This window comes from Lepidochelys kempii, chromosome 18 (genome assembly GCF_965140265.1).
Source record: "Lepidochelys kempii isolate rLepKem1 chromosome 18, rLepKem1.hap2, whole genome shotgun sequence".
Classification (NCBI taxonomy): domain Eukaryota; kingdom Metazoa; phylum Chordata; order Testudines; family Cheloniidae; genus Lepidochelys; species Lepidochelys kempii.
Window position 1 is genome coordinate 10,798,624 of NC_133273.1, and position 20,556 is coordinate 10,819,179.

The following is a 20,556-nucleotide window of genomic DNA, read 5'->3' on the forward strand; positions in this document are numbered from 1 at the left end:
TCAGTTGTTTCATAGCATGAAAGAGGCTCCGGGGGGGGGGGAGGCTCTGGGGAAGGGGTGGAGTGGGAGTCAGGACCTGGGGCAGAGCCAGGGCACCACTGACACATTGGAAAGTTGGCGTCTTTAGCTCCTGCCCCGGAGTCGGCACCTATGCAAGGAGCCGCATATTAACTTCTGAAGAGCCGCATGCGGCTCCGGAGCCACAGGCTGGCCACCCCGATCTAAGTATTCCTATTTTCTTGCATGGGACTACTCATGTGCTCAATATTAAGCACGTGGGTAAGTCTTAGAAGGACTGGGGCCCTAGTCATGATATACTATGAAAATTTAGCAATCCCAACATCACAAATTTGATTTCTTTCACTGTTGTACAAGAGCCCAGTATCCCTTTCAATTATATTCACTCTACACAATTACCGAGAAATGTTCTAGCAGAAGAACGGTGTCCTGGACTTACTTAAAGACTGAGTCTTTTCCAGTGTCTTGATTCTGTCTCGGAGCTCAGTCAGTGCATCTTTTTGGCGCTGAATTATCTCCTCATGTCTGAGACCTTTACACTTAGCTCCTAGGTCAGCCAAGTCCAAATTCTGCTTCTGAAATCAGAAACCCATCCAAACCATCCTTGATTATATTACAAATTACTGTGCTCTGCACAAACGAGCACCATGTAACTCTTGAATAACTGCCATATCATAACCTTGGTTCAACGTAAACACATACATGCAGGTGCTTGGGCCCTAAAATTCTGCAGCTTTCCTTAAAACTATTACCCCACTTGCAGTATTTGTGATTCTGATCTCACCAGCTAGAAGTCATATGCTAGTCATCTTAGGTGTTTTGAGAATCAAATTCTGGTTGGTGTGAGAAAAGTAGCTCTCTCCATTGGTTTTAGAGATAAGGAATTAAAACAGGAGTAGTCAGCTGGCTAGCAGTGCCTATGTAACACACTGGAGAATATATGTTATAGGTCCCCCGCTGCATCAATCCACAAAGGACAGGAGTTGTCCTAGCTGCAAAGCTTTGGCTCTTCAGTTCAAGCTGTGGCAGCTCATGCTTTTTAGCTCTGGAGGTCTCTGGTTCAGTCTCTGCTGTGTCAGCCAAGATGGCAGCCGACGCACCTCGATGCAGCTTATTCGGCATTGGTCTCAACGTATAAACTGAATGTAAAGTCAGCTTTTTCAACCCCTTTCAACAGAGTTTTAAATTAAGGCACTGCTCTCTTCAATTATTTCCGTCCCTGCCTTCTCAAGAAACGGCATCTCACATTGATGTGTTTGTTGTTTCCAAAGCAATTCACTGTGTACGCCACATCTGAAGGTGAGCTTATAAATTATGCCCCATTTGTTTTTTAAAAATATATATAAATTATGCATTTCAGTATTCCACCACTGTCCAGTGACTGGCTTTATGATTAATATACATAGATATCTATGTAAGCATGTTCATTCAAACTGCATCCAGCTAATGATAAATGGACGACACTATCTAGGGTCTCAACGCTTATTTTCATTGTATTGTTTAAAATCACCTCATTTATAAGATAAAAAATATACAGCTGCAAACTTCCCCACCTTACGTGTATGGAAGAAGTGGCTGGTGATAATTCTCAGTGCAACACCCAGCCACGATTCACCACTTTGGCTGTATAAATCAAGTCAGTTGGTCTTGCATTTTGCCTGTCATTATTACAGAGGATTTTCATAAAGTCATTAATTAAAAAACCTCTTTCTGCCATTACATCCTTTTTGAATCTGTTTGTATTTTTGACAGTAATATATACAGCATTTCAATACAAAGCAGGAAACCTGCACATTTTCCCCTTTTCTTATTCACAAAAACATCCTATACTGTAGATTAGACCCATTAGGAAAGAATAGGAATGGGCTGTGGGAGAGCTAGAGTATGGTATCTTTTTTCAAGCTGCTTTACACAATCTAATTGGCAATTAAAACAATACTTAGCACTTTCCACATTTCACATTTGCAAAACGGCTGTACAAACATTAGCTAAGTAATCATCACAAAATGCCTGTGCAGTATGTAAGAACTGTTATCCTGAGTTTTCAGAAGGGGAAATGAGAAAGATTAAGGCCAAAATATTTCAAAAGTTGCTAGTGATTTTGATGAAGTGGATTTTACCCCACGAAAGCTTATGCCCAAACAAATTTGTTCGTCTCTAAGGTGCCACAGGGACCCCTCGTTTTTGCTGATACAGACTAACACGGCTACCACTCTGAAACTAGTGATTTTGAGTACTTCAGTTTTTGAGTATCTGACCGGGGACACCTTGGGCCTGGACTTTCCCAAGTACAGAGCATTGACAGAAACCACTGGTGCTCAGCAACCCTGGAAATCAGGCCACTTTTGAGAATTTCAGAGTAAGCGATTTGCCCAGGGCCAGCATGTCAGTGGCAGAATTGGCAGAACTGGGTAGAAATCTCAAATTTCTGACTCTCAGTCCTGGGCTTAGCCCATTAGAGAATGCTGGTTGTCTAACAGTGAATGTACTTCTATGACAAAGCCAAGTAAACAAACTCTTGTTCAAGAACTTTAAAGCTACTTTACTTTAAAATATTTTATCATTTTCTTCTTACTACTGTTATGGTCAATAAAGCCATCCATCATAAATCCCACTTCTACATCAATATCGCATTTATTGGTATTGTGGTAGCACCCAAAGGCCCCAATCAAATTCAGCATCTTTTTGTGTTACAAATTGTACAAACACATAGAAAGAAACAATCCTTGTCCTGAAAAATGTGTACTCTAATTTAGGACAAGATGCAGCAAAAGAGGTTAAAGAACAGAAGAGGCAGGGGTGGGGGAAGTGAAGGAACGACAAGGGTAGCAATAGTCAGATTATACAATGGCCTAGGATAGTTAGGTGCACAACCTGATGGTGCATAACATACATAGCACACAGCTACACAGTAAAACCATTACCACTACAAAAATATATACCAGGAAAACCTGCTGGAAAGCACTAGACTCATCAAGGCAGTGAGTAACCAATTTTTTCCATTGCTCTGGTCTGAGACTAAAGATGTTGCTCCCTGGCCCAATCCACCTAAAGGCAGGAAGTAAATACAACCCTCCACCTAGGGTGACCAGACAAAAAGTGTGAAAAATCAGGACGGGGGTGGGGAGTAATAGGAGCCTATATAAGAAAAAGACCCCAAAATCAGGACTGTCCCTATAAAATCGGGACATCTGGTCACCCTACCTCCACCTCCTTCCCTCACAGCTGCCTACAGCACCAAATCTAGCAGTGAAAATTTCAAATATATGCCAGAAAGCAATGGATCCAGCAGCCTGATTCTCATCTCACCACTGTACAGGTTTACACCACTGTAACTCCACTGACTTCAACTGGTGTACTCTGATGTAAGTGTACTTGGTGTAAGTGAGATCAGAATCAGGAGCAGTGTCTGATTAAAGAGCAGCCCTTAGTGAAACAAACATCTCAGATCAAAAGGAAAATGGAAAATGTTATGAAATATTGTGGATCCTTTCTCTCTCTTCCTTTTGATCTCTGGATATTGCTTCTCATAGGTTGTTGACCAGGCGTTGCCCATTCAGTTTGATTCTGTTACTGCATCAAGGACATATTGCTCTAGGTTTTCTTTATTTAACAATTGTTTATTCTTTATTATTCAGTTTAGTCTATTGCATCCTCAGTTTTTTGGCTTGTTTTGATTTGGACTTGCCTTTTTGGTTTTGGGGACTTCATCCTTTGTGGTGTTACTGGCGTGCACATCTGTTTGTGGTAGCTTTTCAAACTCACTCTCCTTTTCTTTTGCTGCATTCTTCAGCTTTTTCAGTTTTTCTTTCGCAAGCCTATGTCAAGAGCAGAAAATATTGCTGAAGAGGATGATGGGTGAAGGTGAATAATCAGTTTGCTGAAAACAGCAACTATTAAAGCATACAAATGCACAGACAGGAATAGATAACTAGCTGTGATTAAACTCCAACTCAATTTGCAATGGCTCTTCCAAATCCCTGTAGAAGATTGTTTGAGATTTCTGCAGAGGAAAGTAAAAATTTACATTTTAAAATGTTTCCAAGGGAAGTAGTTATCTAAATGAAATACTGATTTGACTTATGAAGTCAGTGGGTTTTTTTTGCTGGGCTGGGTAGCTCAGCCTCTGCTATTCTTTATGTTGAGGTGGCTTATACCTTAATTCTTCAGCTGAAGTTCTCAGGTCTTTATCCTTCTTGTCCACAAGGTCTGACATCTCAAATAGCTTCTCTCTAAGCACATTCAGTTCACTCTCTTGGCTTCTAACAAGAATTAGGTTCCGCTCCAGTTCCATCTTTTGTTTCTCACTGAGTTCTCCTGCATGGAGAGAGGTTTCAGTGGTTATTGGCTACCTTGGTGCCTGATGCTGCCAGATGCTAGGTGCCTTCAATTCTATTAGGATCAGGGCCTTGGAGAATGCCTCTCTTCCCCATGCAATATCATGATGGCTGAGATCAATGAAGGTGCTTTTTCCGACAGTCCATAGCTGTGTACACCCAAGGACCTCCGCTGTAGAACTAACTCACTCTGGCAGTCCATTAGAGCTTGAGTTTACTGCCCCTCAGAACTCAGAGCAAGGCACAACTTTTCACTTCAGCAGTTGTGTCTATATCATTGCTAGTGCAGTTTATCTTCTGGGTTGGAAAAGGACTGGGATGAGATAGGCTGTATTGTTTATTGTGGACAATTTAAATGAATATCCTGTTTGTAATGTAGGTACATGCACCCATATTCCATGGCTACCAGCACACTAAATAAATCAGATACACACATTTCTAGTTTTAAAACTATTCTTTCAGACTCTGTTCCACAATATTCCTTCCTTCCTATGCAGAGGACAATATTTAAGCCCCTAAAGGATAAAGCATTTAAGAATTCTGGCCAAAGTTTTCATTAGTGTCTAGTGATTTTGGATGTCCAACTTGAGACCTCTTACAGGGGCGTGACTTTCAGAAGATGGACGCCCAGCACTTTCTGAAAACCAGGCCCCCTCAAGGTGTCGCAAGTTGGGCATCCAAAAATAGAGGCATCCAAAATCACTAGCTACTTTTGAAAATCTTAGTCTCTTTTTGCTAAGTCCAAAGTGGAATCTACCCAGCCAAAGAGAACAGACAATTTTGCTTTTGCCTAAACCTCAATGAAAATGTTCCAGTGAGAAAGTAATATCCATTTTCACTATCTTGTGTCTCCTTCCATTAACACCTATTCTCTAAATATGTTTTGGGGGAAGTCATGGCAGTACTGTAAATCACATGATACATTTCACAAACCTATCATATCCGACATTCTGGCTTTGGCTTCTGAGAGGTCTTTCTTTAATCCCAAAATGATAGCCTGTTTGGACAGGATTTCCTTCCGAGCAGCTGCTAATTCTCCTCTGAAATTCATGAGACAGATAATTGCAAAACCCAATTTCATTTGAAAGATTAATATTACTTAATGTGTACATGTCATGTAGGGTAAGATCATATAAGTAATATATACACCTTATTTTAAAAATACGATTTTAAATCCCCTAAACCCAGGCATGTAGCGTTAGGTATTACTGTCTCTTTCACTGCTTAATTCAAGCCAACATGCCTAGATGTTGCAGAATGGATGACAGATAAAATGACACGATATTTTGCATCAGAACCACTCCAATCAAGATGGAACACTATATAGCATAGTCTCAGCTGGATGCAGCTCCCCAGTGAAGATAAGAGCAGCTGTGGATCAGTGTAGAACTCTGAGAGCCATCACTTGGCCTATGGGCAGTCCATTGGCCATCCATACTCAAATCCACAAAAGCAATGAATGTAGTAGTCAAGGCAATGTCAGAATTACATGCTCTATGATTTTGTAGCTTAATATACTTTAAGTCCCCAGAAGTGATCCTGAGCGGAAGAAAAACCACAAAAATAAGATGATATAAAGACTGGCTCCCTTCTCACATACAAATCATTTACATTTACATGGGCCTCTATGCACATTTATTAGATGTTCTGGACCTGATTCTCATTTACACTAAGGGTATGTCTACACAGCAAAGAAAAGCCCATGGCTGGCCCATGCCAGCCAACTTGGGCTCACGGGGCTGTTTGATTGCTGTGTAGATTTCCAGGCCTGGGCTGGAGCCTGGGCTCTAGGATCCTGCGGGATGGGAGGGTCCCGTGCTCAGGCTCCAGCCCGAGTCCAGAAGTCTACATGACAATGAAACAGCCCAGCAGCCTGAACCCCGTGAGCCCAAGTCAGCTGGCACGGGCCAGCCATGGGTTTTTCTTTGCTGTGTAGACATACCCTTAGGGACCTGAAAGCGTGAATAACTTCCATTTACACCCATGGGAAGGCTCCTTTATATAGCCAGAGTGATATAAAGGGGGCTTCATCTAAATGAGAATCAGGCCTTTGATCTTTTTAAAAGTCTGTTACTGATTACTAGTTTTCCTTAAATGCTTTTACATGACGATCAAAATCAGAGAATAGTTGTCAGCTGCTTACATCAGAAGAACATGGGCCTCTTCATTGTCAGAAAGCTCTTGTGAAATAGACGATGTTGACTGCTGAGGCTCTTTCTGAAATACTAAAGAAAAAAATAAAACTGACTACCTACAATTAACTAAAAGTTACTAGTTTATTCTCAAAACCTATGGATACTTGAGGTCTGTTTGCTTTTCTGGTGCAACCTTAGTTTAATAGAGGGCTTTTGAGAGATTGTTGAATAGATTTCCCATCAACAAATTAATTACATTATTTGATTAGGGTCTTTCTTTTTGTAAGTCTGTCTGTTCAAATCCAGACATTAATGTCTTTGTATTAATAGGCAGCAAGCCAGTACAAGGAAATATTTGTCTTAGCAACCCTGGCACATTATACAGAAAATGTTAGATTTGGTCCTTCATCCTGTCAGTCACTTAGGCCCCAATTCAGGAAAGCTTTTAAACATGTACTTAAATCCATCCCTATTCAGGTGCACTTAAGACATGCTTAACTCTTAAGCATTAACTTAAATTTACCTACTTAATTTACCTACTTTCTATTTTTTCCCATAGAGCTAAATTTTCCTCCTCTATATTCTTCTGATGCTGTGTGGCCTCCAGCAGTCTGTCTTCTAAAGCCACAATTGTCTCTGAATGTTGCTTGATTTGTTCTTTATATTCCATTATTTCTTTCTGAATTTTCTGCTTCAGTAACTCATTCTCATCCTGAATGAGTGTTAGATGTTTGTCTTGCATCAACAGGTGCTCTTGCAACATGGCCTAGGAAACATTTGTTAAGACTCTGAGAAGTGTTTAACTTTAAACATTTTTTAAAAGGGATAATGAGCTTAATCCTCAGGCTAGTAGATACTGTGGAAATTTTTCAAAGCTCTGCTCCAAACTTTTCTTCCATATCATAAAAGGAGTGTAGGAACAACCTGTGTTTCGTGAACAGTAGCAAGACCTGAGAACCGTTCCCAGTCCCAGCCCAAATTTGTTAGTCTGTAAGGTGCCACAAGGACTCCTTGGTTTTTTTTGCTGATACAGACTAACACGGCTGCCACTCTGAAACCTTTGACTGATTAGGTAACTGACCCTGCTTGAGCCTGGGACCTGCAGAGCTAGAAGCATGAGCTACTACTACAATATCCACAAACTTCTCATGTAGGTTACAGTTACATAGGAGGTGACCCCGCAAATGAAGAGGTTTGCAGGGGGCTCTGGATGTGCTTGAACCAGCCTGGCTCATCAAGGTGCAATGAAGAAATTGCATTCAACCAAAAATGTGTATAATGCAAAACATAGTAAATATATTCTCCTTTCTACTGTAGTTACCTCTCTCTTTCTAGCCTCTTCTAAGCTGTCCACTGCTTCTATCAGTTTGGCATTTACACTTTCTTCTTCTTTCATTTTAAGTTCAATTACCTAAATCAGAAAATAAGCAGTAGATGAGAAAAAAGAACTAGAATATTTCCTTTTATTCCTAATAGAGTTGAAATCTATCTGAATCCCACTCAACCCATTACAGACATGGAATCTCTGGGAAAATTCATCATGTGTAAGTAGGCACACGCCCCGTGAAGTCAATGGTGACGTGCCCGCTTACACCAATCGTGAATTTGGCTCATAGTCATAAACATGATTTACATTTTTTATTTAAGCACCAGGAATTTGCAGTAAATTTAAGAAATAAGTGTATATAGTAATTATTTTTTAAAATTGTGAATATTAAATATTTCAACTGGAGAAACTCAAAATTATGTACTTTGCATTCTACTACAAAGATTAAAAAAAAATGTCAGAGGTCACTAGCTATTACTGTGCCAGAGTTAATTCCAATTGGTGCCAAATATATCCTTTTGAATAGGGACAAAGAAAATATATATAGGCCTGGGAACACCAACAGGGAAAAGAGAACTTGGCTGCACATCATTGTTGCTGCAAAGAAATACAGCGGCAGGTGCATTGATCTGACTATAAATAAAGTGGTGCAGATCCTCGTCTGCTTTACTTACTGGTTGCTTCCTTTGCTTCTAGGTCTTTAATAATTTCAGAGCCCTATGGATGATTGGCACATACCCAAAAAGGTTATTCCAAAGCATGTGTGTTTGGTGTGTGCATACACATGTTGGATGTATAGCTAACACGTTGATCTCCTGTTGAAGTTTTGCCTGAAATTGAAACTCTTGATGGAACAAAATCCAATGGGCTCCAAGGTTGGAGTGGATTTTGAAAATGGGAATGTAGGATGTTCTATTTCATCTCTTTGGTTTTCTAAATACCTCAGTCAAATGTCTCCATTGATTTTCCAAATGTTGGACCTTTTTCTTTTCTTCCTCCACAGATTCCTTTAATTTGTCTTTTTCTTGGGCAACAGCACTGTCCAGAATCTGAGAAAACATATCAAATTATCATCACCCAAGTGCCGACGGTTTGTGTCATAAATATAAAGGGAAGGCCAGGAGGGATTTTAAAGGTGTTTACCCTTCCCTTTATATTTATGACAGTTTGTGTAACAAATAAAGAAATATTATTTAGAGGAAGGACATTGTTGAGACGGAAAAGGCAGAGAGCAACTAATATGAGTCATTCAGAGTAGCAGCTGTGTTAGTCTGTATTCGCAAAAAGGAAAGGAGTACTTGTGGCACCTTAGAGACTAACCAATTTATTTGAACATAAGCTTTTGTGAGCTACAGCTCACTTCATCGGATGCATCCGATGAAGTGAGCTGTAGCTCACGAAAGCTTGTGCTAAAATAAATTGGTTAGTCTCTAAGGTGCCACAAGTACTCCTTTTCTTAATATGAGTCAGGGTTTTGAAGGGAGGATGGATTACGAAGGAAGGTTAGCTGGACTTGGCACAATTTTAAAAAGAAGAGTGAAGAATGCTTCACCAGAGATACTGCAGAGATCACAAAACTAAAAGAGGAAGTGAATGGTCTGCTGATCAACTGATTAATTTGAAAACCAGAAGTCTCGGAAGGATGTTCAAGAGGAGACTGATGAATAATTCAGGCAAATTTGTAATACACAGTGTCATTTGAAATATGGCTACTAGCAAGAAATTAAGTCAAGTTGGAGAGAACTGTGATTTTTTTTTTAAAAAAAAGTAAGTGTGTCCCCCACTCACCCCAGATCTTGTGAAGATCTGTATTTCCCTGAATTTAAAGGAAGTCAGTGAAGACTAGTAAAGAGACAGCCCCAAATCTGACCTAACAGGGATATTTTTCTTCACAAATATATATATATGTTCATATAATTTCAATTGTGGAGAGCTGTTTCCACAACAGAGATACATTTATGCCATCATCCCTTCGTTCACAAACAGCCCTATAATATGCATTCCACCCGTGTGGCCATGTGAGGGGGGGAGGAAAAGGTGAGATGCAAATTCCAGCTTCAGCCTCCCGGGGAGTTATTCTAGACAATATCACTACTGAATACATTATAGTACTTCTATAAAGCAGCTTTCATACAAAATTATCAAAAGCATTTCACAAACATACTGTGAGGTAAATTAATCTATTATTATCCCATTTGAAATATGAGTCATCCGATACACAGAATGGTTTACATTTTTTTGCCCAGGCTCCAATGAGGAGTCAGCTGTGGAGCTGTGAACAGAAGGGCTCCTGATTCTCAATTTGCAAAAAGAAAAGGAGGACTTGTGGCACCTTAGAGACTAACCAATTTATTAGAGCATAAGCTTTCGTGAGCTACAGCTCACTTTTGTTGCTCTAAACCATGGGTAACAAAGTGTCTCGTGGCCCGCCAGGGGTTTACCCTGAACAAGCAGCAAACCAAGTTTGGGAACCCCTGCTCTAAACCTTAGACAACAATGTGTTTAACAGAGACATTATTGTTCTCTACTGGCCCCTACTTATATTCATTTAATATCTGTGCAATAACTGCAAGTCTTGATATCTCTCCTCACTTTAACAGAAGCATACAGATATGGGCCCAAAGCAAAGCACCAGATCTGGGGTAAAAGCCTGGCTCCATTGAAGACAATGGCAAAACTCCCATTGACTTCAAAGCTGCCAGGATTTCACCCCTGGACTTTTTAGAAGTTTGGATCTGGATCTGAATTTTGGGGCTAGAGTTTATCTTCTTTATACATGCAAAACACAACAATGTATTTGAATATATTGTTTGTGCATAAAAGAAACATACTGTATTTTTAAAAATAAACTGCTTTACTATACCTTTTTATTTTCTTCCTCTTTTTCTAAAAGTATTAGTTTTATCTTGTCCTGTAATTCTCTCTCATGTTCCACTTTTAGTTCATTCAGCTTCTCGTGTAGCACAGAATTCTGGGATTCCTGTAATTTGTCTAATTGGGCCTACAGAGAAATGTTAGAAAACAAAGATATTAAGGAACTGGCCCTTTAAGCATAAGAAGAAGGACATTCACTAACATTTTAACAAACTGTTCAAAAAAGAATGATGTTTAAATGACATTTGTAATTAGTGACTTCTGAAAAAAGAATTCATCTATAAAGCTGGCATTGGACATAGAATGTTTCCATAACACTGCATTGCAGGCATATCCTACACTTCACATCTCTGCTCCACTCTGGATTAATCAATCAAAGTCTCTAAACCAGATCGCTAATAGTTATCACCATATTTTCTTTTAATACAAATCCACTCAAAGTGTCTTATGACTTTTTTTTTTTTTTTTACCTGCAATGTTTGAATTCTGCCCATAGTTTCATGATTATTCTCCAGCAGACTCTTCATGTATGAGGCCATTCCTTGGCAAGAAATGAAAATTAAAATGACAGGGGTTTATATAATCTCTTTTTTATTACCTAGGGATTTTCTCACTTCTGGTCATTTACCAAAGGAATGTGATGATGCATGGAAAGGCCTAGCCAAGGGTGCCGTTTGTTTTGCTTTCTAAATCAAGAGCTTCAAGGTTGGCCTTTTTAATCCTAGATTTCACTGTCCTCACTATAGGTTCTATCCTCCCTTTTACAATGCTGAGGAGACCAAACAGATGTAAGAGAGTCAGAAAATGGCCTCCATGGAATCATCCAATGCCACGGTGTAGCTACTACTAGCCCCCTCTTTACCAAATACGTGTGCACAATCCACGCTCTGAGAAGGGAAGGGCCTGAGAGAAATCAAGGAACAGAGGCTCTACATGGCATGTTCATCTCACAGATACATAAAACAAATGTGGGAAACAGCTTCAGGAGTTGATACTACTTGGAGCAGCATAACTTTTTGCCCTCCTCCTTCTCTCTCCCCGCTCCATGGCCTTTGCGAGCCGTTACAATAACTGTGAGACTGGGAGTGGTTGTATGGCAATAGAACTAGTATTGCTACTAACGCAGGGAAGAACCTGGAATCACACTCTGGTGGGGACACTATATGGAATGGGCTGAGACCCATGGGATCTTCTTTAAATCTACTGTTCAGGATTTTCTGACTTATGTGTGAATTTGAGGCCACCTGCTTTGCCCTTTCCATGCTGTCCTTCAGTCCTGAGGAGAAGATGCAGTTCATGCTTTGGTGCTCAGAAGTAGTGGGTTAATGAGCATAAATTCTTTCCTTCTGCTGTTTTCACACAGGAAAGGAACACACTACATAAATAAATGAATAGGCAGTAACTAGTCTGTGATCAAGAGGGCACAACTACCAGCTATTTCACACTTCAATGGAGAAGCATATTGTCACTGGATAAGAATCACTTGCTCATACTGGAGAGGCAGCACTGGCTAGTAACAAGAGAGCCAAGAACTCCTGGGTTCTTGTCCCAGTTCCACCAGTGACTCTCTTAAACCTCTCTGTGCTTCAGTGTCCTCATGTGCGACATGGCGCTAATAATTAGCTACTTCATATGTGTGTTGTGAGGAGTGTTATGTTTGTCAAGTGCTAAGTATCATTACTGATATATAGATCCCAAAAATGCAGAGTAGATGTCGTTTTGGATGTGTTATTCAAGATACAGACAATTTATCCCTGTCATCATTTGCTAATTGGGTGAGGAAAACATATGCATACAACACCCATGTGGTTTCATGAGACACTGTGGTCTATAACATGCTACAGGGTATGTTTTAAGCTATTTGAAGAGATCATGCAAAATAATCAAAGAAATCAATGGGCCAATACCTGCAACATAGCCACAATAAAATGTCCTCCTGAACTGAGGTTCATTTTAAGAACAGCCTGAAACTAGTACTTTCCCCTGAAAGGATGATCACAAAATGATGGTGTTGCTTAATGACGCTACCATTGTTGCTGTGTTTCAACTTATTTCTGCTTTGGGGATTCCTTCAAAAGAGGAGGAATCAACTTTCCCTTCGGTAAATGTCATTCTTAGGCCTTTTTGGCACTAAGTTTAAAACCATGCTAACCACAACAGCGTTTAAACAGTCCTAGCATGGTTTCCCTAAACAGTGTGGGTTCTCTTGCCATCCTCCTGCCTTCCTGCACCCTTTTAATTCAAATTGTATGAGTAGATACACAATTTACAGCTCTGTAGGCAAGCACCATGTGAGAGAAAAGTTAATTTCTCCTCTTCGCAGTGCAAGGAATCACCTCTGGATCAGATTACATGTGAGTTGCATGACATGATGTATTGTTCTGCACCAAGACATAAAAAGCTATTTGTTTTTCCACTCACGAAGTTAACTTATTTTCAGTAAATCAGAATAGAAACGGCTCTGTTTCACAATACAGATTAAAGTGGAAGGGAAAGACAGGACAATCTGTTACCTTGCACCACTGAGTTAAGATAAGGGCTCTGGCACTAAAACAGCTAGCAGTGCTAAATTCACCGCCAAGAGCCTTTTCTTTTATTACAAAAGGAAAAGAACCACCAAGATAGAATAACTGGCATGGAGGGAGATATGAAACTGCATAAGAGCCAAAATATAAATAGTATATTTAGAGGGGCAAAGATCAAAATATGGTTTAGGTGATATCAACTGATTTTGGTATCAGTTTGGCCATAAATATAGAGATACAATAAGACAGATGGACAGAAATTGCTTCAGGATCTGATTCTTTTAATGCCATAGGATGAATAATGACCATAGCAGAAATCAGCTGATTTGATAATACCCAAGCACGTGCTAAACTCAAGAGATGCAGAGGGAGCCAAGCTGCAAACTTAAAACAAAACTTTCACAGTTTGGGAATGTCAGGAGCTGGAGTTTTGGTTTGAGCCATGATAAAGATAGTGACCAGCCATGCAATTTCCACACAGCTTGGACCCAGATCCAAACTTCCCCAAATTTGGGGATGTTCAGGGCTGGGGTTTTGGTTTGGAACTGTCTCTACTAAGAGGATCTAAGAAACTGGAAGCCCATACTTATTAGTATTTTAAAGAGGAATTAATAATGATTGAAATGTTACTTTTGTCACAGACATGACTTGCAGGACAATAACTGCCTTTTAGGTTTCTCTTGTAAAAATGATCTTTATTACCCTGAATCACCTACTATTGAGCAAGACTTCTCCATGAATTTTTACACATTTGACTCTATATAAGTCCAGGGGAATGGAGTGTGGGTTTTAAGATACATTGCAACTATTAGTTAAATATTTTATTGTAAAATTAAGGATATTTAATAGATTGTTCTCGGTTTCCCTCAATAAACAACTTTAAAATATTGTATCCTGTGACTTTCTTCTTTTTTGCTAAATACTAAAATGACAATTTCTGTCTTTTTTGCCATGACTCATCCTATATTTTTGCCATAACCACCATTGGCCTTAACGGTGATTTACAATGCTGCAGGTCTACAAACTTGTTCAAAATAATGACGGCTGGTATTCTCACAGGAGAATAAGGAAGCTAGGCACCTAACTACCATTGAATTTCAATAGGAGATGAGCACCTAGCTCCATTAAGCTCTTCTGAAAATCCCAGCTACAAATACTAAAAGGAGAGCTGGCAAGTCTAGTATCAGAACTATCTGTTGTGGTTTTGCTCACAACGTGTTCCTCATTGTTTTGCTTGTCTATTCAGTTCCTCTGAGGAAGTATGGTATTGAAATGCACAAGAATCTTGCTTTCTGCTGCTCTTCAGATGTCCCCAGGTGACTCTATCTTCTAAGACACTGTAGTTGCTAAACCCAGCCTTAGTTACTGTGAAATACTGGATCTAAGATTAATACGTGATAGTATTTTAAGCTGCATTTTGAACTCTCATGCTTAGTATATGGAAAAAGGTATGAAAAAGGTAAGAAAAAGAAAACCAAGAACCTTTGTCAGAACAAGACATGTCAATCCCCACATCATGAAGGAGCTGCTCCATTGCTTCTACCCATGAGAGTAAACTGCTTAGAATTTCAACTACTGGTGTGTGGATCCACAAGACAGAGGGGTCAATGCACAGATCTTGAAGGTTACAAATCTCTCTTTTCAAGCTACTGCTGCAATAGGAGGTATTTAAGAAAGCCTGAAAGACAATTAATAACAAACAATCCAAACCTTGTGATTATGGGTCATTTGTGTCTTAACACAACAGTTAATACAATAAACTCTTTACAACAAAATACATTCTATTATCACTACAACAATCATGTTCTGTTTTAAAGATGCCTATTTATGTATTGCAACAACTTTCAGGAAAGTGGTTTTTGTAGGATGTAATGCAACTTTGTCCACTCCATCAGATACTGCATGTGTACTGTGATGCATAGCAGGCCCTATCCTGCAACAGCCATTTCCATTGTTGTCTGGACTCAACTGGGTTTCAACCAACATTTCAGACAACTTTTGACACTTCTGTGATGGGGAATAGTTAGTGCTCCACAGTAAAACATATTTGTATCTCTGGTACTATTACCCCTAGCAATTTTTAGGGACCTCAGCCACAAACCTGTTTTGAGGTAGGCTATCTTTACACACACACACACACACACAGATACTGTTTAAAATGTAAAGTCAATCAAGCACACATTCAGCAATAGGATCGAGAATAACTCTAGTTATTTCAAGACAATCTGAAAAAGCAAAATTATGTGATTTTCCACTCCCATACACTAGAAAAATTATCCAGGCCAAACCAAGACTATACTGTATCCTCCAGAGTCTTGCATCTAGCACTGAAAGTCACTGGGAACTCGGTGCCCAGCTTCCTTGAGTTCCTTTGAAAATCCCAGTCTGCAACTTTTTCCCATCATCTTTGCTCCAGTTTCAATAAACACATTTTGCTCAGCAGTCTGCATGGCCAAAAAATGGGGTTTTCACATTAGCAGTAAAGTTTGTTCAGATCAAATGGACAATGGATCATATTCTTCATACCCCGGTGATGCACTGAAGAGCCTAACTTGGAAGATTAAAAATAATTAAAAAAAAGAACTGTATCTTTTTTTAGAGTTGCATGTAACATTTATATTCACAGTGAATTCACATGCAATTGGCCAACCAGAGGTCTAACTTGCATTTGTACCTGCAATTACCATGATTTTGTTGTGTGCAGTTCTAAAGATCTGGGGCTCCCAGGCTCCCAGCAGCTTGGCAGCCTGTCTGGCAGCCAGGAAGCCCAGGGAACCCCAGCTCCTTGGCAACCCACCAGGTGAGATGAGAAGGAGCCAGGAGCCTGGAAGTCCTGGGAGTTCCAACTCTGCAGCAGCCCACCACGCAGGCTGCCAAGGAGGCAGGGAGGCTAGGAGCATGGGGAGTCCCAGCAGGCAAGCTGCTGAGGAACAGGGGAGATGGGCAGGTAGGCGAGCTGGCAGGAAACAGGGTAAGTTTCCACTGGAATCCTGTTTGGTTTCCTTTGAAAGGTTCGCTGAAATCAACATGCTCCAGTGGAAAATTTTGCTTTCGACTAATTGGCATTTTGTGATGGGAAACTGTTTCATCCAAATGTTTCTCTCCAGCTGTAACAACCACAAAGCATTGCTACTGATTTGTAGAGAAGGAGCACATCTCTTCAGTACCATATGCAGCAGATCTTTTCTCTGGTTAAACATCTAGATTAAGTCACTATTTAGGACAATCATGTGCAATATATCTGAATTATCTTCTAATTCACTTTCAGTATACAAAAAGCACTTAAACAAGTGACCTGGAATTCATCCAATGATTTCTTCAACATCTCAACACTTTCAGATACTTCCTTCTCTTCAGAGTCCTTGGAACTCATTTCCTCCTGTAATAACTTCTCCTCTTCATGATTCTGCAGATTTTCATTAGTGATCTGTCTTATCTTTTCCATTAACTGATAAAAGGGTATGAAGGCAGAAGAAGAAATAAATGCACAAAAAAATGGAAGACATTCCCATTTTCACTTGAAAAGAATGGCTTAGTAAATGTAAGCTTACATTTTTCACAACAATTCTTATTTCAGTGTAAAATAATTGACTAAAATAGTTTGGTGCTTTACTCATCACTAAGGCCCAGTTCCTCAAAAGTATTTAGGTGCCTAATTCTCATTGACTTCTGGCTAAATACCTTGGAGTATCCTAAATAACTTTAAGGATCTAGGCCCAAATTAATTTTTATGAGTTGGCTTAAGGAATATTCCACCATCAAGAGGCCAATTTTCAAAAACAGCTTCTCAAAGCACATGTACATTTTGTGCTCTGAACTAATTTTCACCGCCATACGAAAGAATGTGTGTGCCAGCACACACACTCACACACACACACTCAGGATTGCTGCATGCAAATGGAGTAGTTTTAAAGTAGTTAACTGCCAAATTTGTATGCTGCTCAGTATTGACTTCAATGGATGCTTAAATTTAAATACGTTCTTAAGTGCTTTGCTGAATCTGGGCCAGAGCACTCAGCACCTTGTAGGACCAAGGTGTCTCTAATGTGCAACCCAATTTGTCTCCATTTTGTAGAACTTCCATGCAGTAAGTGTCAGCAGCAGATCCTGCAGACTGAAATGATAGAGAAAATGAGCCTTTCCCCAAGTCATGGGCAAACTTTCGGAGTCTTGGAAATCTAGGATGCAAACTATAATTTGGTGCAAAATTTTATCCATCCTGAAATGTGTTTTCCTATTAAAGCATACTTGCTCAACCCCAGATTTGGAGGGGGAAATTATCACATTTCTTCTTAAATACAACAACATTAGATACTGTTGATTTTTCAAGTGAAACCAGTACATCATTATATCTTAAACTACACCTTATTCAAGTGTTTAACTTAGATGGTCTCCTGAACCTAGGTGAAGAAAGTGGTACAGAGGCAGAAAGCCAACTCCTGGAGCAGTAAAACATTTGAATGTAACATTTTTCTTAAAAAGAAAAGGAGTACTTGTGGCACCTTAGAGACTAACCAATTTATTTGAGCATGAGCTTTCGTGAGCTACAGCTCACTTCATCAGATGTTTACCGTGGAAACTGCAGCAGACTTTATATACACACAGTCTCTAAGGTGCCACAAGTACTCCTTTTCTTTTTGCGAATACAGACTAACACGGCTGTTCCTCTGAAACCTGTCATTTTTCTTAAAGATGAGCTCCCTCCTTTCTTAATTGGTATTCCAGTGAAATAAAACTCAGATATAGCACCAGATTCATTTACCTGGACTGTACAATTTATCCATATAGTATTCAACTCGCTTCTCTCCCCACCAAAATTCTCCATTAAGGTACCTTAGCTCTGTACTCATGAGCATCTTTTGGACCAGCGTCATATGTCACCTTGGGGGGAGGGATAGTTCAGTGGTTTGAGCATTGACCTCCTAAACCCAGTGTTGTGAGTTCGATCCTTGAGGGGGTCATTTAGTGATCTGGGGCAAAAATTGGGAATTGGTCCTGCTTTGAGCAGGGGGTTGGACTAGATGACCTCCTGATGTCCCTTCTAACTCTGATATTCTAGGATAAGGTGTCTGTATGGAAAGAATCCCAGATGGATGAGTACAGAGAATTACAAAATTACCTTTGTTTGTCAATTGGTAAAATAAGTCTGGAATGAGGTCCAACAAGATAAATATGTGTAAACAAACAAAATCAAAAAGATCTGTTCCCTCAGTATCAGAAGCTCCCAAAATGTAAAAGCACCAAGAAGTTGTGTTTGCTGTCACCTGAACTAACCTGTTGATCTGTTACAGTCTCTGGAATTTCCGCTTCTTGTGAATAGAAGATTTCAATCATTTGCCTTTTGAAACACTCCAGCTAAAGCAGAGATTGATAAAGTAAACAAAATCACTAACAGCTAGAGTCAACAGAAACTCCATTTGGCTAGTCTGCACTAGTCCTGAAAAATCCATTAGGAGGGCACACCAGTTTAATAATTATGTTATTCTATGAAAATTTTCAATAATTATAGAGGGCACGAGTAGTAATTTTGAATTAATTTTGAAGGTATTCTGCCCATGATCATTGACCTTGGCGCCTAGTGACCACACTTGCCCTTGCCTTAGGCTATAAATTCAGCTCACAATCAATTTTCTGTCGGAATAGTCCACAACAAACACTACTACTAAACTGTACGTTTACACCACTTTGATAGAATAGCCCTGTAGTTAATAATATTACTCATGTTGTCTACTAAGTTAAAGGGTATAATCAACAGTGAGACACCAGGGGGATTGTTAAACCATTATCAGTGAATTAAAAGTGGTTCTTGAAAAGTGAATGCCATCTTTTGTAAGTACTGTATGTTGGAGGGAACGTGAAGAAAGTATGCATAAAAATAGAAACATAAATACATTTAAAAAAACAGAATAAGGATCCCTATAATAATTCCTAAGCAAAGACAGCAAACAAAATACAAAACAGAATAAGAAAGAATTTAGCTACATAAGTAGTAAACACACAAGCAAAAGGATCCACTGAGGAACTACACTGGAAAGCTGATGTCCAAATCTGCTCCCATTAGAGTCAATACAAGTTTTGACATTTATTTTACTGTGAGCAGGATTGAGCCCACAGTAACAGATGTGGTAAAGGTCAAGTGCTAGATGGGGCTCTTTGTAGCCTCTTGTTAACATTACAGCCCCAATCTGTAGGGAAGGTTGAACTGAATTCTCTGCCTCTGATTGAGTCACCTCTCTGGATACTGCTAACGCACCTCTGTCAGACATGATTTATCTGTGAAACTCATAAAAATGTTTCCGGAGAGCAAAGGCACCAGATTGCATCACACGTCAGATATTTAAACAATTGTCCAAAGATATCTCTACAAGGTCTTAACTCCCGGCCCTGCTAGCATTTCAAATTACACAAACGAGACAGATTGCTAGACTAGAACAGGTTGCTAGGTTTTATGTTCTGGGTGTGATTTTTTAAAGTAAAATTCCCATTGCCAGCATTGAAGGCCTTTGAAAATGCCACCCACTGTGTATTTTTCAGAAATGAATTATAAACATTTCCAATGAAGTGAGCTTAACATAACTTTGTTTGCTAGGTGGTATTTGTCTCTTCCCTTGGCTGTAACAAAACATTATCCAGTCTTTCATCTAACGCATCTACAAACACACGCACTCCTGGGACAAGGAGTTTGTAATCTGTGACAATTGTGTGGGTTCCTGTTAGACACTGGCAGGACTTCCCAGTGAAGTAGCTGTTACTAGGGGGCTGACATTTACCCTTTGCTCCATTAGTCACAAAACTAATGGATAATTAGCATACACGTGTTCAAAAAGTTAATGCTATAGCAGAGCTTCTCTGACCAAGGTCAACAGGATTTCTTTGCCGAGAACCTTGCTAACAACACTGTGTTATAGGCCACTGAGGAAGATGGGATGTGAGATGATGGCATAGTTTTATAACGCTGTTCTGTTATGATTGTCAGACCAAAAAATATATCCCTGTCAATACCAGACAGGAAACTTTTCTGAATCCTGCTAGCAACCATCGTGTTTAAAGATGGTGGTAGCTGGCTCCATTCTGTAAGGAGAGGTCCCTAAACTAGGAAATTAAACATTTAAAGGATCTGTAATTGCACCAGAGCAGATACTTAAACAGAAGTATTTTACAAAGGGCTTTGTTCTTCCTTGAAGTAAGTCAGGCAGCAGTTGTGAATGATTTGTGGGTGATGGAGAGGACAACAGAAAATAGAAGGAGCGTATGGTGCCTATGCATCATATAAACACTAGCTATCTGTAAATGAGATATGGAAACACACTTTGTAGTATAACCCAGCCATGACCTACACA

The 20,556-nt window shown here is 39.6% G+C and overlaps 1 protein-coding gene across 17 annotated transcripts in view; it reads right to left on the reverse strand.

Annotated features, from left to right (window-relative positions):
• FHAD1 (forkhead associated phosphopeptide binding domain 1) overlaps window positions 1–20,556 on the reverse strand; it is a 66,597-nt gene that overhangs the window by 18,230 nt on the left and 27,811 nt on the right. For 14 of the 17 annotated variants that reach the window (XR_012155595.1, XM_073317147.1, XM_073317142.1 and 11 more), the window contains 13 exons: window positions 18,491–18,571; window positions 16,512–16,664; window positions 14,699–14,894; window positions 11,162–11,232; window positions 10,681–10,818; window positions 8,759–8,866; window positions 7,812–7,901; window positions 7,031–7,256; window positions 6,499–6,580; window positions 5,289–5,395; window positions 4,176–4,335; window positions 3,707–3,836; window positions 458–593 (listed from right to left, as the gene is read on the reverse strand). Coding sequence is in view for 16 of the 17 variants with exons in the window: in XM_073317147.1 (XP_073173248.1) it covers window positions 458–593; window positions 3,707–3,836; window positions 4,176–4,335; window positions 5,289–5,395; window positions 6,499–6,580; window positions 7,031–7,256; window positions 7,812–7,901; window positions 8,759–8,866; window positions 10,681–10,818; window positions 11,162–11,232; window positions 14,699–14,894; window positions 16,512–16,664; window positions 18,491–18,571 (1,678 nt within the window). In the remaining variant the exon portion in view is untranslated. The remainder of the gene's footprint in view (window positions 1–457; window positions 594–3,706; window positions 3,837–4,175; window positions 4,336–5,288; window positions 5,396–6,498; window positions 6,581–7,030; window positions 7,257–7,811; window positions 7,902–8,758; window positions 8,867–10,680; window positions 10,819–11,161; window positions 11,233–14,698; window positions 14,895–16,511; window positions 16,665–18,490; window positions 18,572–20,556) is intronic. The other 3 variants (XM_073317144.1, XM_073317145.1, XM_073317151.1) reach the window with 3 other exon arrangements.